Source organism: Phocoena sinus, chromosome 9 (assembly GCF_008692025.1).
Source record: "Phocoena sinus isolate mPhoSin1 chromosome 9, mPhoSin1.pri, whole genome shotgun sequence".
Lineage (NCBI taxonomy): Eukaryota > Metazoa > Chordata > Mammalia > Artiodactyla > Phocoenidae > Phocoena > Phocoena sinus.
Window position 1 is genome coordinate 18,414,662 of NC_045771.1, and position 16,243 is coordinate 18,430,904.

At 41.4% G+C, this 16,243-nt stretch overlaps 1 protein-coding gene across 1 annotated transcript in view; it reads right to left on the reverse strand.

The window, feature by feature from the left end:
* Window positions 1–5,144: 5,144 nt before the first annotated feature.
* Window positions 5,145–16,243, reverse strand: part of BPGM (bisphosphoglycerate mutase) — a 32,966-nt gene continuing 21,867 nt past the window's right edge. The window contains exon 3 of the mRNA XM_032643383.1: window positions 5,145–7,229. Within this exon, the coding sequence (XP_032499274.1) occupies window positions 7,051–7,229 (179 nt within the window). The 3' untranslated portion in view covers window positions 5,145–7,050. The remainder of the gene's footprint in view (window positions 7,230–16,243) is intronic.

Below are 16,243 nucleotides of genomic sequence, written 5' to 3' on the forward strand. Positions count from 1 at the left end.
TTCAGAAACAGAAATACTGACTAGTATTTTACTATACCGATGGCTAGTGGCTGCCAGGAGAACTCTAGTGAATGTTCTATAGAATAAGTGTCAGAATGGATTTGGTCTCAATCATGGGTGTGTAACTATGTGATGGTCTTGGCCCTCTCTGCTCCAACGTCCAGGTTTAACTACTCCAAAGAGTCTTCTCACTAAAAGAGTAGATTTTTATGCAATTAATTTGACTGATACAAACTCCAGCTGTGTCTTAATCCCCACCTAGGTCAGCATTACATCAAATGAAGATTCCTCTCAAGTGGATGCAGGACAGTGTGGTTGGTGGATGTGCCCTTTTCAGCATCTGTGTGGCTAGAGTGAATTCATGAGAAATTCTTGAGTAAACTCTCTGCAGCAAAATAGCTCCTTCCGGACTTCCCCGGTGGTGCAGTGGTTAAGAATCCATCTGCCAATGCAGGGGACATGGGTTTGAGCCCTGGTCCAGGAAGATGCCACATGCTGCGGAGCAACTAAGCCCGTGCGCCACAACTACTGAGCCTGCGCTCTAGAGCCCGCAATCCACAACTACTGAAGCCCGCACGCCTAGAGACCGTGCTCTGCAACAAGAAAAGCCACCACAATGAGAAGCCTGCATACCGCAACGAAGTGTAGCCCCCGCTCGCCGCAGCTAGAGAAAGCCTGCGCACAGCAACGAAGACCCAACACAGCCAAAATAAATAAATAAATTTATAAAAAGAAGAAAAAAATAGCTCCTTCAGCTGCAGTTGGTGTCAAATGGTATCTGTTTTTTGCAACTGGAAATGAGGCACTGGCTGTTTGGAGACAAGCTTATGTCACATTCTGGTCTATGCTGAAGTTTTTAAGAACTTGGCTTTGCAGAGAATTAAATGAAGCCGTCTTGAAAAGTTAGAGTTTCCTTCATGAAAACAGGATTGTTTTCGTGAACGTTGTTTTTAAAGTAAGAATAGACTTCAGGCTTAAGTTGTCAACCACAACATAAATAAAAGGCCAATCTTTAGTGCCAACAGAACCTATTTGACTTCTGCTTTGGGCAATGAGAAGCATTCATTACAGGCTATTGACCCTCAGCAGTCTTAGTAGAAGGAAGCATGGAGCAGCAGTAGAAATCATGGCTGCTTTGAGGTCACATGGATTCAAGCTGGGCGATGACACTGAGCTGAGTGACACAAGGGACACGGGAGGTGGCCACTGCAAAGAGCTAAAATCGAAGGAAACGGAGGCCCAGAGATTAAGTAGAGTTTAGGGGCCAAACGGTGGCATTAAGAAGGGATGCCATCCTAAGGTACTAAAAGATTAAAGTAGAAGGTTTTGTATCAGGAGAAATTCTATTTGTTCAGCCACAAGGTGATGGCAATCATAATCCTATTTTTGACTTGTATTAGCAGAGAAGCTAATTGTCTGATACATAACTGTAGCACTAGACCTAGTAGAAAAAAATAAGTGTAGAAAATTTGTTTCTTGACAATACAAAGAAGTTTTTCCTTTACTAACCAAAACTGAGATTTCAAGAATAAAAAGTATAGAAACCAGGCACCTTTATCCAGTCACTGCATATAGCGAAACATGTTTTAGTGACTGTACTTAATACAAGGTTGTTTTAGTTGCTTCTTTGCCAATTTTTTTTTCTCCTGTCACTTTATTTATTTGGGGGGATTTTATTTTGGAAAATGTCAAACCTACAGAAAAGCTGGAAGAATAGTACATTATTAATTCTTTCCTCATCAATTACAACATTTACTATATTTGCTTTCTGCGTCTCTTTAAATATATAGGAGCAATTGTGTTGGCTCAAACATTTTAATGTGAGTTGCAGACATAATGACACCTCACCCTTAAATTTTTCAGGCCCCCAAAATATCCTTTATAACTTTTAATTAAAATATCAAATTAAGGTTCAAATGTTAAAACCCTAATCCCCGGTGTGATGGTATTTGGAGGTGGGGCCTTTGGGAGGTGAGCAGATTTAGATGAGGTCGTGAGGGTGGATCCTTCATGATGAGAACAGTGTCCTTCTAAGAGGAAGAGACCAGAGCCCCCTCCCTCTCTACCATGTGAGGACACAGCGAGAAGGCGTCTTTCTGAGCACCAGAAAGAAGGTTCTTATCAGACACTAAATCTGCCAGTGCCTGGATCTTGGACTTCCCAGCCTCCAGAACTGTGAGAAATGTTTGTTATTTAAGCCACCCAGTCTGTGGTGTTTTGTCACAACAGCCTGAACAGACTGAGACAAATGTTCTATAATCCATTCTTGTTATTCTTTTCTTTCATCTCAAACGGTCCCAGATTTGGCATTTGAAGCCAATTTTTGTGTCCCACCAGTCTTTGGGCATTTTTTTCTTTTCTGACTCAAGATGTTCTAAACTCACCTTATACTTTATCTGCCTCCAACCTGGAATCAACGATTTTCCCAAACATGCCTGGGTCTGTGGAACAGTATTTAGAAAACAAGATCAAGGGAACTACGTGTGCTATTACTAGGTTATGGCTTCTAGGCCCTTTCAGAGCACAGAGCCAGAGCTGGGGTTGGGGGGTGGGGGAAAGGTGGGGTGGCGTTGGGAAGAAAGAGAGGGGAAAATGCACACACATTCCTACAGGTATCTCCAGCTCAAAACTAGTAACACGGGGGTCTTCTTTATCTTCCTCCACTTTCTATCTTTATCTTCCTCCACTTTCTATCTCCCTTCTCCCATTGTGAGTAACCTAATTTACAATGACATCAACAAATTTGCTCAATTTTTTAAATCTATGAGATTCAGAATTACATCCTAGAAACAGTCTCAGGAACATTTTCATCTTTAAACACTTGAATTTAACATCAGCGGTACCATATCATCCCAAATTATTCCGCAGAAGTCGCACAGACTAACAGCTCTTTAAATAGCAACAAGAGATAATGCACCTATATATAGGACTCGAATTGGACAACTTAGCAATGGTTGTTTCTTGAGAGGACCAAAGAGGACAAATTTAGAACAGATTACTGTGGCTTCTGCTTTAATTGGTTGAAGACTATTTGAGGTGTTTTCCTTTTCAAAATTTATCCTGTTTGACGTTTGGCATTTGTTTCACAGCAATCCAGTGGACAGTGTGAGAAGATACACATAATGGTTAATGAGGTGATAGTGGCTGATGGGTGAGTGTTCTTTGTGTTATTTATGCTCTCAGCTTTTGGGGATGTTTAAATTTTTTTATAATAAAAAGATTTCAAAATATATATTCCTGTCAAATCAGAGTAAGCATAAGCTTAAATGGCTAGCCCCAACTCAAATAAATGGCAAATAAGATGTGGCTCTATTATGTGAAAATAGGAAGTATTGATGACAATCTAGCTTATCTTTAAAAAATTGTCTAAGGAACTTTCATTTTTTGGGGGCTTAAGTTGCATGTTTTAAAGGTTAGTCTATATAGCTAGATTATCCTCCAATAAATAAAACTTCACCAATTGTGGAAAAAGATTGACTTAAATTCTGCCTATCATTTTGCCAAATAGCTTTGTCACTAGAGGGAGATTGTATGATTAAAATATTCTTACAGAACGGATGTTTCATATTCCCCTTGGGATCAAAGTCCCCTCACAGACCGATGTGGAAACCATCAGGCTACAGCATAACATGGCATCTGTCACAGCCAGATCTTTTGAGAGGCCAGGCATGATTTAATACAACGAACAGTGTTACATAAGTGAGCCCCAAACTTGCAAAATCCAACCATGCAGAAGACAAAAACAGGAGAAACGATCAGGGTCTACAATGTTAAGGCAATTTGAACATATGAAAGACTTTCCAGGTAAGAGGAAAGCTGAACTTTGAAAAGAGGCTTGCCACTTTTTATGTAAAAGCATAAAAATATATTAAAAATGACGCTGGGGATGATGAATCTTCTGTCTAGTAAAGCTGGTTCCCCTACCTCATTCTGTCATAAACACAAAGGAGCTAGAAAAATAAAAAACTATAACTACATAGTAGGAAAAGGGGAGAAATGTACATGACCTCTGGCTTCTCTTTCCTGAGACTGTCATCATGATCAGGAGGACTTCTGCTTCTGGCCACCGAGTTGCCCAACTGCTGTCCGATGGGGCAGTTGGGTTAACCAGCTCACACACTGACCAAAAAAAAGCATTTTCACAACAAAACTATAGAGCCTGGGGAGGCTTCCCAGGCCAGAAGACAAATAACCACTGCCATTACCGTGCACATGGAGGGACTGCATTTTAATAAAAGTGGTCATGACCCAAGATGAGAAATAGTCTGCAAATCTGGAGCAAAAGAATCTGGTTGAGCTTGGAAATAGCCAGATCATGTTAAGAAATTTGCCTCATACATCTTATCAAGGAAACATACACGACATTATGTACTCTAACCGAGGATGCTTTGTTAATTCAGTGCTCAAATTAGTACTGGATGATGCAAGAACTTCCATTTTCTGAGGCAGAATTTCTGTTCTTTCAGAAAAACAAAGTCTGAGTGTACTGGGATACACTACTCATCTGAGATATTTAAAAATTAAAACTCTAGGAGTAGCATCTTGCTATGGCTCTTATCTTACCACACTGGACCTGCATGAAACAATCATTACAGCCTGGGCAAAAGAGACGTGTCTAACTGGCTCCAGGGCAAGCCCAACCTGGCAGCAGGATGGGCTGCCCTCTCCAAGGACCAAATTTCTGGATAAGCTGTCTATCATTTTTTAAATTTAAAAAAGTCCCCATTTTTTGGTCCCAGCTTGACGTGGTACAGAAGGATGCCAAGATGAGGATGCAGGTTAGGCAGATTTCAAGATACCTACATCAAAAATTCTGGATCCGGGCTTCCTTGGTGGCGCAGTGGTTGAGAGTCCGCCTGCCGATGCTGCCGATGCGGGGGACGTGGGTTCGTGTCCCAGTCCGGGAAGATCCCACATGCCGCAGAGCAGCGGGGCCCATGAGCCATGGCCACTGAGCCTGCGCGTCCAGAGCCTGTGCTCCACAATGGGAGAGGCCACAACAGTGAGAGGCCCGTGTACCCCAAAAAAAAAAAAAAAAAAAAAAAAAAATTCTGGATCCCTTGTAAGCCATGCAAAGAAAACAGATTCACTAGGTGGTCTCAAGGTTGAAGTGCTGGAGTCGTTAAAAATAATTTTACAGCAAATTTTCATAAATATCTCTTCATTTATTTCAGCCAAGATCTCAAAAACCAAATTGTACCAGAAAGTGTCAGCAAAAATTATCCCTCTCTCAGGAAGTCTATAAGATTCCACAGTGACGGGGTGTGAGCACAGCTCTGTGTGCAGGAGCACATCATGCTGCCAGGTGTCCATGGGAGGTGGATATCTAGATGCAGGACAAGGGAAGAATCCAACTCTAGGCTCTTAAGCTGTGTTAAGACATGGTCACTTCTTGGGCTGGAAAATTCAGATGCCAATTCCAGAGATGGAGCCGTTCAAAAATGGCCTGAGTTGAAGCTTAGCCATAGGTTTGGAATTCTAGGAAGATCTGGTAGTTGTATTCTTGGCCCTGATCTCTGAATTATAAACAGTGTTATTTGGTTAGGCAACAGAACTGTGAAAAGAAGGACTACGGCAGAAAAGCCAGTAGTTGGTCAGGAACGTCAAGCATCCACGTTCCATGTCCTTATGCATCACAGATGCAGCCAGCTGTGAGCAAACCAGGTTCATTTCTTCTTTTCAGCTGATGCCCTAAGTCTTGATTTAAGGATCAGTAGAGACCAAGCAAGCAGTAGCAAGGGTTTTAGAATTAGTTTCCTTCTAATGACAGTTTTACTATAAAATGGATACAAATAAACCAATCCACCAATGGAAAACCATGAAAAACTGGTGATATCTGTAACAGCTTTTATAGTTGTAAATTGTTTACATGACTTTATCACTGAAATATATGTCACTTGCTCTGAAATAAGGCAGTAGCTTAAAGAAATGATCACTTACCTATCTCCAGCATCTAAAAACATCCTATATCATTAAGATTGATAAGCAGTCAGTTCTGTCTGTGGCCTACCCTGAATACTATAGACTACGTACCATAATGTTTTGCCCTCAGCAGATAAAGAACAAATGTACATGACAAGGGCGAATATACCATTTCCCCTGTTCAAGTGAATAAAATTACACCCACTATATTCTACCTTCCCCCGACCCGACCTTCAATTTTTAGAGAATTAGGCATGTCTATGTGTTGAAATAAGTACAACTCTTTGTGTTATAGGAAGATAAGAGCAGAGAATAATTCAGCAGCCTATACTTAATATTTATGAATCATATGGAAATTCTTGGGATGGTACCATTTTCAGTCACAGAACTTATTTTTAAATTAATTTTAAAGACCCCAAAATTAAAGTTTAAAACACAAAAATAAAACAAAAAGAGAACACGAACAGCTATAGCTGTCTATATGCTGCTAATTCTAGCAGCCAGAGAGGAATTCCACCAAATGTTATGAGGCAAAGGGCCTTGGTGTTTGTTGTTGGCTGTCTTGGAGGAATCCATCCATGACTCTCCCATTTAATGGGCCTCTGGTCTTAACCTATCAAAGCATCCCTCTCCCTAGAGGAAAAGACTAGTAATAAATACTTAAGTATAGTGTGTTATCTAATGCCCTTTATTATCATCCTAGAAAGTCTCAGTAAATATAACTGTGAACTACTTATTGGAGGAAGTAGTGCCTGTCAGTGGTCACTCTATACTGATTTATTGAATGAGGAATACCTTGAACTTGACCTCCACTTGTTGCTTCCCCATCTTGGAAACTTATGACATTGATTTAGCCCCACTGGTGACTAACTTAGTGACTAATTCAAACGGGGCCGGCAGGGGCTAATGCATAAGGCTTATGACATTAGCACTCAGGCATCCTAAAGCCTTTATCTGGGCCAATATATGTTACCTAGTTACTTACACAAACTCTACCCCACAGCCTAGATCTGGAAAAATCAGGAAAAATCAGCGGGGGAGAAAAAAAAAAAAAGCGAGATCAGCACCTATAACACACCGCATACCACTCCTGCTGCAGCTATCCCTAGCTAGCACGTGGGAAAGATTTTATTTGTCAGCGCGTTTCACTTTTCCTTGATCCTCTACTTTCTTAATGGCCGCTTGGATAGCCTCTTGGTTGCCCAGGAACTGGTGAGGTCCAACGGCATGCAGGTTCTCATCCAGTTCCAGGAGAATGGGGACTCCAGTAGGAAGAGTGATGTTGATAATGTCTTCATCTGAGATACCTGGAGATTAAGACAGGGAGGAGCAAGGCATTAAAGACAACCCAGGAGGCAGCTGTGTTTAGTTAATTAACTACACATTCACTTAGTCCCATATTAACTGCATGTTTGGAACCACACCAGGTACTGTGAGGGATTCCAGCTATAGTTGCTGGAAGCCAAGGGCGTCCCAGAAGTTTTATTTATTTATTTACTTATTTATTTGGTTGTGCCAGGTCTTAGTTGCGGCAGGCGGGCTCCTTAGTTGCGGCATGCGAACTCTTGGTTGCAGCATGTGGGATCTAGTCCCCTGACCAGGGATCAAACCCTGGGCCCCCTGCATTGGGAGCACAGAGTCTTATACACTGCACCACCAAGGAAGTCCCTCAGAAGTTGTTTTTTTTTAAAAATCTAAGACAGAAGTTCAAATTACATTAAATCTTGGGACAGTAAATACCTTTTGGGGCAAACTGTTCCTGGTTGTTTCCTATCTAAATCTTAAAGAAATGAAAATTATTCTCTCCATGCTCACATGTGTGTTACTGGTTTTCCGCAGAAATCAATCTTGAAAAATCTGAAAGTGAACTAGGGGGGCTTTCCGGTTTTTTTCCTTTTATATGTTGTCCCCAGGCTGGCTAAAATTAACCTCAAAATCTAGTTCAATAGGGGCTTCCCTGGTGGCGCAGTGGTTGAGAGTCTGCCTGCCGATGCAGGGGACACAGGTTCGTGCCCCGGTCCGGGAAGATCCCACATGCTGCGGAGTGGCTGGGCCCGTGAGCCATGGCTGCTGAACCTGCGCGTCCGGAGCCTGTGCTCCGCAACGGGAGAGGCCACAACAGTGAGAGGCCTGCGTACCATAAAAAAAAAAAAAAAAAAAAAAAAAAAAATCTAGTTCAATTGATTAGAAAGTGGCTGGTTTTCCAACACTGAGTGAGCATGGGATGCCCTGGGCTAGACCCAGTCAAGGAATAACTCTCCCCTAGGTGCTCAGGAAATACAATCAAGAGGAATCAAAAGAAGGTTGATCGACATGCCTTGTAAACAGGTCTCGTTCTCCTGCTGTCCCTTAACAGCCCAACTGCTAGGAGAGAAAGGTATGTGTAATGGACAAATCACCTTCAATTCTTTTTTTATTTTTTAAAAATTTTACTTACTTATTTATTTATTTATTTACTTACTTACTTATTTTCGGCATGCTGCGCGTCCTGTGGGATCTTAGTTCCCTGACCAGGGATTGAACTCACGCCCGAGGCAGTGAAAGCGTGGAGTCCTAACCACTGGACCACCAGGCAATTCCCTCAGTTCTTTTTAAAATAGCCTGAATCAGGGAATTCCCTGGTGGTCCAGGGGTTAGGACTCCACGCTCTCACTGACAAGGGCCCAGGTTCGATCCCTGGTCGGGGAGCTAAGATCCCACATGCCGTACAGTGCGCTCCCACAAAATTTTTTTTAATAAGTAGATAACCTGAATCATAGGTTGTTCAATTTTGACCAGAAGAGCTGGAGTTGTAGCAAGGATGGTAGCAGCAGTGGTCGTGATAAGGTTTCTATTATTATGAGTGTTTTTAAAAAACAATAAACAGCTAACATGTACTGAGTACATTCCGCATGCCAGGTACTCTTCTAAGCACTTTATGTGTATTAACTTATCCTAGGAAGATATGCACCATTATTTTTCCATGTAACAATTTCTGACACAGAGAGGTTAAGCAAACAACTCAAGGTCACACAGGCAGTAAATACCAAAGGCTGGATTTAAACCCAGGTGTATGTAACTAGTGCACAATGTCTTTCAAGTTCCTCTGAGTTCAAAATGGGCAAAGAGAAGAGAGGAGACCTAAAAAGATGGAGTTAAGCCAATTAAAAGGTGACTGAAAGTATTCAAATTATCTACTTTAAAAACACACTTTTATTATATAGACTTCTAAATTCTAACCATATACTTCTGTTCTTTATTAATAGAAAGGACCCAGGGTAGAGCAAGTTCTGAGGGGAGTGCAAGGGTCCATCTTGGAAGGTGAGAATGGCAGAATAAGTTAGTAGCAGTTAGTTATCAATGCACTGTGTCATTTTTAACTTTGGTCATAACTATGAGCACCAGTCACAGAATCATAGCACTGGATCTCAGCCGCTGGGGTGGTTCTTTATTAGAATTTCATTTCTAGGTTCAGAAGAACTGCCTAAGAACTCTTATGCACAAGCTGTATACTCAAACAGCTATGAAACAATGGAAAGGATCATAACTTGGAAGTCAGGGTCTATTCTAAGTACCCATCCCATCTCCTCCTTTGCTAGTCCCCTTCCAAATATATAACTTTAGGTAAGTAACCTCTCTGGGCCTCCACTGCCTCTGTCTAATTAAAAAAAGAAACACACACTCTTCTCTACCACTATTACAAACCCTGTGGGGCAGGAGGAATGGACTTAAAAGAGAACATACATGAGAAAGTATAGCCCAACAAGTGTTTCTTCTTTCTGTACTACGAATTCTCTTCTAGGTAGAAGATTTAAAGGGTAGGCTACTAAAACACTCCTTTGCCCTGCCAAGCCCCCATCCCCACACTGCAACCCTACACAAGATTACCATCCCAAACTAAAGCTGGCAAGAACAGATAAATTCAGGCCAGACAGCCAGCTGTTTAGCTGGGAGATGACTGCCTGGGATTCTAAAAGCCCTCAGACCCTCTCAGGTCAGATCTGTCAGCTGGCCGCATAGTAGCTGCCACCCACATCCCCTGGAGATAGCCAGAGAGGAATGCAACAGCACGTGGTTTAGAGCCAGGTGACCACTAAGGATATAGAGAAACTGAAATCCTAATACACTGTAAAATAAAATCCTGTGGAATCTTTGGATAACAAGTCTGGCAATTCCTCAAATGGGTAAGCACAGAATTACCATGGGACCCTGCAATTTCACTCCTAGGTATATATACCCAAGAGAAATGAAAACACATGTCCACACAAAAACCTGTACACGAACCCTCACAGCAGCATTATTCATAATAGACAGAAGATGGAAACAGTCTAAATGTCCATCAACTGATGAGTGGGTAAATTAAATGTGGCAGATCCATGCAATGGAATATTATTTGGCAATAAAAAGGAAAGAAGTGCTGATGCATGCTAAACATTGACAACCCTTGAAAACATTATGCTAAGTGAAAGCAGCCAGTCACAGAGTACATATTGTATGAGTCCATTTCTATGAAATGTCCAGAATAGGCAAATCTATAGTGACATAAATAGATCTGGGGTTGCTTAGGGCCAGAGGGAATGGGAGGACTGGGCAGTAATAGCTAGGTATGGAGTTTCTTTTGAGGGTAATGAAAATGTTCTGAAATTGACTGTGGTGATAGATGGGTAACTCTGTGAATATACAACTCTGTGAAAATACAGCTCTGTGAAAAGCCACTGAACTGAACACTTTAAATGGGTGAACTGTATGTCATGTGAATTATACCTCAAGAAAGCTGTTTAAAAAACTACTAAACAGATCCAGAGAAGTTAAATAAAACTCTTCGAGTCACCAGACTGTTAAGGTAGTAAAATTAGACATTTTTTTTAAATTCCCAAATTCCAGGACTTCAACTCTGGTCGTCTGACTTGTCTATGGCTATTTCCACCACAGCATAAGGAGAGAGGAGAATGTTTGTGTTCATGCTCTGCCCTTGTGAAGGGCTGGGTGCTAACTGGACACCAGCACCAAGTGTTCTCATGTTTTCAAGACTAGTAAAGGGATCAACAGATTTGTCTGATCCCCTTGAAATACCTAACACACTGGGATCATGATGGGCCAGGTTGAGGGTTTGCAGTCTGTGGCCTCAGTAAAAAGTTCTGGGTCTTTGGCAGGGGGAGAGGGGCACACATAGAACTCATCTGACCATGGCCTCAGATCTAACCAGATCTAACAAGCCCTTTCTTTAAGAGCACCACTCTCAAGCTCATGCCTGTGGCTTAGATAAAAACCCACTTTTGTGTGGGACCAAATGGAAGAGCCAACTAACAAAGGCCACGAGAACTATAATGTTTCACTTATAAAGAAAGGAGGGCTCAACAAAAATAGAAATGTTTCCAATAAATAAAGCTGACATTCCACTTTAATGACTACTCAAGCCATTCACACAGCAGACTAATTACTTCCAAATATTTAAAATACTTAGACTGGTTAATAATCAGTCAATGAGACTTAAGCGACTGGCTTTTAAAAATAGCAAATGAGGAAAAACCACAATGAAGCCATTATTCATTACTCAGTTTTGGCATAAGCCACATTCTTTGTCCTAAGAGAGTCAAGCAAGCAGAACTCCTAAGGCTAGAAAAATGCATCTGCATTGGATTAAACCAAACTGAATCGATACTATATTATGTAATATCGTATTACAAATTCATTAACTGGAACATCATATGAAAGTTAAAACGCATGGCCAGATATCACATCCTCTGATAATGGCTTAGATTGTTTGATACAGCATCCAGGAACGTTCTGAAGGGAAACATCTAATCCTGCATCAACCCATCTCTATCACTGCCCCTTCACCAACCCCCAACCATTGTCTTTAATTCTTGAATCTTCATGTAGGAGCGTCTGGGAGTTAACTGCTATCCATTTAAATGATTGGGATATTTTAAATAAGAAATAATGAAAATTTGGTGGTAAGTCAAACGAGTAGCTCAAAGCCAAAACAGGAAGAAATTCAAACAACTTCATTTTCTGCATACAGGACTAACTTCAGAAAGTCAAATCTGTACCTTTGATGACTCCCCTGAGTCACTGGAGCAGGAACAGGAACCACAGACAGTAATTAAGATCACTGCACATATATACAGCACTCCCACTCGCCTTCTGTTAGAAGTGGCTGGGCAAATGCTCACTTCTCCCACGGGGATTATAAGGGACCATGTTTTATACATCCTTGTGTCACCCATGCTCTCAAAACAGTGCCTTATATGCTGCAAGACGTTAGTAAATGTTTGTTCTACTGTAAGGAATTCTATCATGTGTTGCTGCTAGGATCCAGAAATGATTTAGCTTTATGATCCAATATTACAACTATATGTATTATATGAATCTACTTCTTACAAACAAAGGCTATTAGGAATAAAATGTTAACTAGAAACGCTAATGCCTAAAGCCTATATGTGAAAGCACTCTGAGGACTTTCTCGGAGGTACAGTACCAGCTAAGTTTCAGAAGGAAATCAAAAGGGAGATGTATGCTCCTCAGAAGTAAGGACTGGGGCTTCCCTGGTGGCGCAGTGGTTGAGAGTCCGCCTGCCGATGCAGGGGACGTGGGTTCGTGCCCCGGTCTGGGAGGATCCCACGTGCCGCGGAGCGGCTGGGCCCGTGAGCCATGGCCGACTGAGCCTGCGCGTCCGGAGTCTGTGCTCCGCAACGGGAGAGGCCACAACAGTGAGAGGCCCGCGTACAGCATAAAAAAAAAAAAAAAAGTAAGGACTTTGTATGTCCAATTCCAGGTGCTGTATCCCTGTACCAAGAATAGTGCAGTACCTGATTTAATGGACCCTTGGCACATAGCTGAAATGAATGAATCTGAACTCTCTGAGCTTTCAAATTAAATCTAGTCCTTTACTGTTGAAGCTTTGGTTAAAGGTTGTGTTTCCTTTATTACCTTATTAAGAAAAAAAGTCAAATTAAATTTGTCGTCTATATATTTTCTTTGGTGTTCTCCAAACTGTGCTCAAAATCTTTGAATATCAGGAAACAGGAGGAAAGATGTTCAGGGAGACAGATCTGTTACAGGACAAGAGGAAACCCCAATTCCATAATGCTTATTTTTGAGGATGACAGAGAGAGAGGGAAAACAGCTCCGATCAAATCATTCAGCTCTGAGGTTCCACCCATGCCCCGCTTCCCTTTCCCAATTGAGTTAGTCACAATCCAAACCCCACCGATGGGTGATCTGTGATAAGAGTACTGTATTCTTCTATTGCCAAAATAAGAGCTGACAGAAGAGATTCTGAATTTCATATATGGCTTACCTATTTTTAATTAGAATTCTTTTAGGTTTGAATGCTCTCCATGTACAACTTAAAGATTGGCTGGGGAACAACTGGAAATGGGTTATTTGAATCATGTACCATGATGACAGTATAACGGCCTCTAATTTAGAATAAGGTAGAGAGAAGAATCCATTCTACATCTAATTTTATAGTTAAGTGGCCTACAACTTTTAAAAATGAAGGTTTCTATAAATCAATTATACTTATAATAAGAGAAAGCTTAGCCACACTACTAGATAAGCATTTGCTTCACAGAAGAGAGGCCTGACTGCTACTTCTGAAAATATCCCACTACAGCATACCAAAGGTGACTGACTGGTCAGTGTCCATCCCCACAGCAAGTCCCAGCTGACCTTTCCTCGAGTCTCTAATTTCACCTCGTCACTTCTTTGCCTTGTTACATGTGCAGCTGCACACGGTTCTTCAGGGGTCAAGTCTGTCTTGCATGCCACTCTTACTCCAAACTTGAAACTGCCTAGTCCTTTCTTTTTTTTTGCGGTATGCAGGCCTCTCACTGCTGTGGCCTCTCCCGTTGCGGAGCACAGGCTACGGACGCGCAGGCTCAGCGGCCATGGCTCACGGGCCCAGCCGCTCCGCGGCATGTGGGATCTTCCCGGACCGGGGCACGAACCCATGTCCCCTGCATCAGCAGGCGGACTCTCAACCACTGTGCCACCAGGGAAGCCCTGCCTAGTCCTTTCTTGAACCCAGACTAAACAATCCACTTCTGCTGGCAAGATGCAGACTACATCCAGTGCTTTAGTTCAGTACCTGGCTTCTCCTTCAATGTGGGCCGGCAGGAAACAAACACGAAGTGACTATGCCAACCGCAGAGAAAGAAACACACACCTGTCTGGAGTGCTAAGGAACAGGGTGTTGTTAGACACTACGCCTGGGTTAGGAGTGTTCGTGGTGGTGCTTCGTGGGAGGTGGGCCCTGCTGTAATCCGGACTTGTTAGGCAATTGTTTATGCTGCCACAAATCAGTAAAGCAGTCCCTTAAGCAGGAATTTTCTCACTATATAATATTTCTTATATCTGTTTTAAGTCTTCTTTATTCTGAAGGGATTAAGAACTACTATCAAGTTAAAAGTAAAGCATTCCATGGGACTACACCAAACTAAAAAGCTTTGGCACAGACAAGGAAGCTACCAACAAACCAAAGGCAGCATTCTGGATAGGAGAACATATTTGCAAATGATATATCCGATAAGGGGTTCATATCCAAAATATACAAGGAACTAATATACCTCAACATCAAAAAACCAAACCTGATTAAAAAATGTGCAGAGGACCTGAATAGGCATTTTCCAAAGAGGAAATACAGATGGCCAACAGACACATAAAAAAGATGCTCAACAGTACTAATCATCAGGGGAATGCAAATTAAAACCACAGTGATATATCACCCCACATCTGTCAGAATGGCTATCATCAAAAAGACAACAAATAACAACTGTTGGCAAGAATGTGCAGAAAAGGGAACCCTGTGCAATGCTGGTAGGATTGTAAATTGGTGCAGCCATTATAGAAAGCAGTATGGAGGTTCTTCAAAAAATTAAAAATAGAACTACCATATTATCTAGCAATTTCACTTCTGGATATTTATCCAAAGAAAACAAAAACACTAATTCAAAAAGATACATGTAATTCCCTGGTGGTCCACTGGTTAGGACTCTGCACTTTCACTGTCAAGGGCGCAGGTTTGGTCCCTGGTCAGGGAACTAAGGTCCCACAGCCATATGGTTGCGGCCAAGAAAAAAAAATTTTTTTTCAAAAAGATACACACACACCGATGTTCACTGTAGCATTATTTATAATAGCCAAGATATGGAAGCAACCTAAGTGTTCACTGATGAATGGATAAAGAAGATGTGGTGCATATATACAATATTACTCAGCCGTTAAAAAAAAGAAAGCTTGCCATTTGTGACAACATGGATGGATCTAGAGGGAATTATGCTAAGTGAAATCAGAGAAAGGCAAATACCGTACGATCTCACTTATATGTGGAATCTAAAAACCAAAACAAACAAACAAAATAAAATGCAAACAGTGAACAATTGCTCAAATGAAATTTAAAAAACATGGCTTAGCTACATTAAATAGCAGAGTAAAACAAAGTATTGAACAAAGTCAAAATACTGAACCATAGCTTTCCAGTGAGTTCAGAGACTTGTTATAGTTCCTACAAGAAACAAGATACATATGTAAAATGCCTAGAACTGCATTTAGCACACAGTGTGCGCTCAAAAAAGGGCCACCTGGTATAGCTATACTAGGGAGTGTCATTCACAGACCACAATGTTAAGGTAAAAGCAATAATGTAAGACTCAATTAGCTGCATGAAATTACCTTTTTATGGTTTACTTGCCAAAGATACTCTTGACTCAGCTTCTCACAACGTACTATTCTGAACAGAATAGATCAACAGAAGGGCTACATTTTAGAAAAAGTTTAAAACAAAACAGCCCAGGCAGTAATTGTGTGTGGAGACTCAGTGAACTGGGTTTAGGCGGAGTTCATGAAGCCAACTACTTATCGCGATCATGGCTAAGCCATCTGAGGTCTGTCTGGGTTTCATTTTCCTTCAACAGCATCTGTCTTCTTTCCCACAAATGGAAGAAGTGTCAGGCAGGACTTGACTGACTATAGGGTAAAATCATAGCACCAAATATTTGAGAAACAAAATAACATCTAAGGAACTAACAACACTCTCCACTGCTGAGGTACATACAATCTAGAGTAAATTAGTAACACTAGTATACTCTTAGTCAAAGATCTTAAGGCACTTGGAGACTTCAGGGTAGACCAATTTCTTAATTAGCTATGTGACTGGGTCATCATTCTTCCTACTTCAAAGTTACAATAAAGTATTTTTATGATAGGACAGTATGCTGTCATTGATTCTATCAGTTACCACACTCCTCCCTAGCAGAAGGTAAGATGCTTGAAGTCTATCAAGCATTTTAAGGACAATATGGGGAAAAATTGCCCACTTCCTTGAAAGATCCTGTTT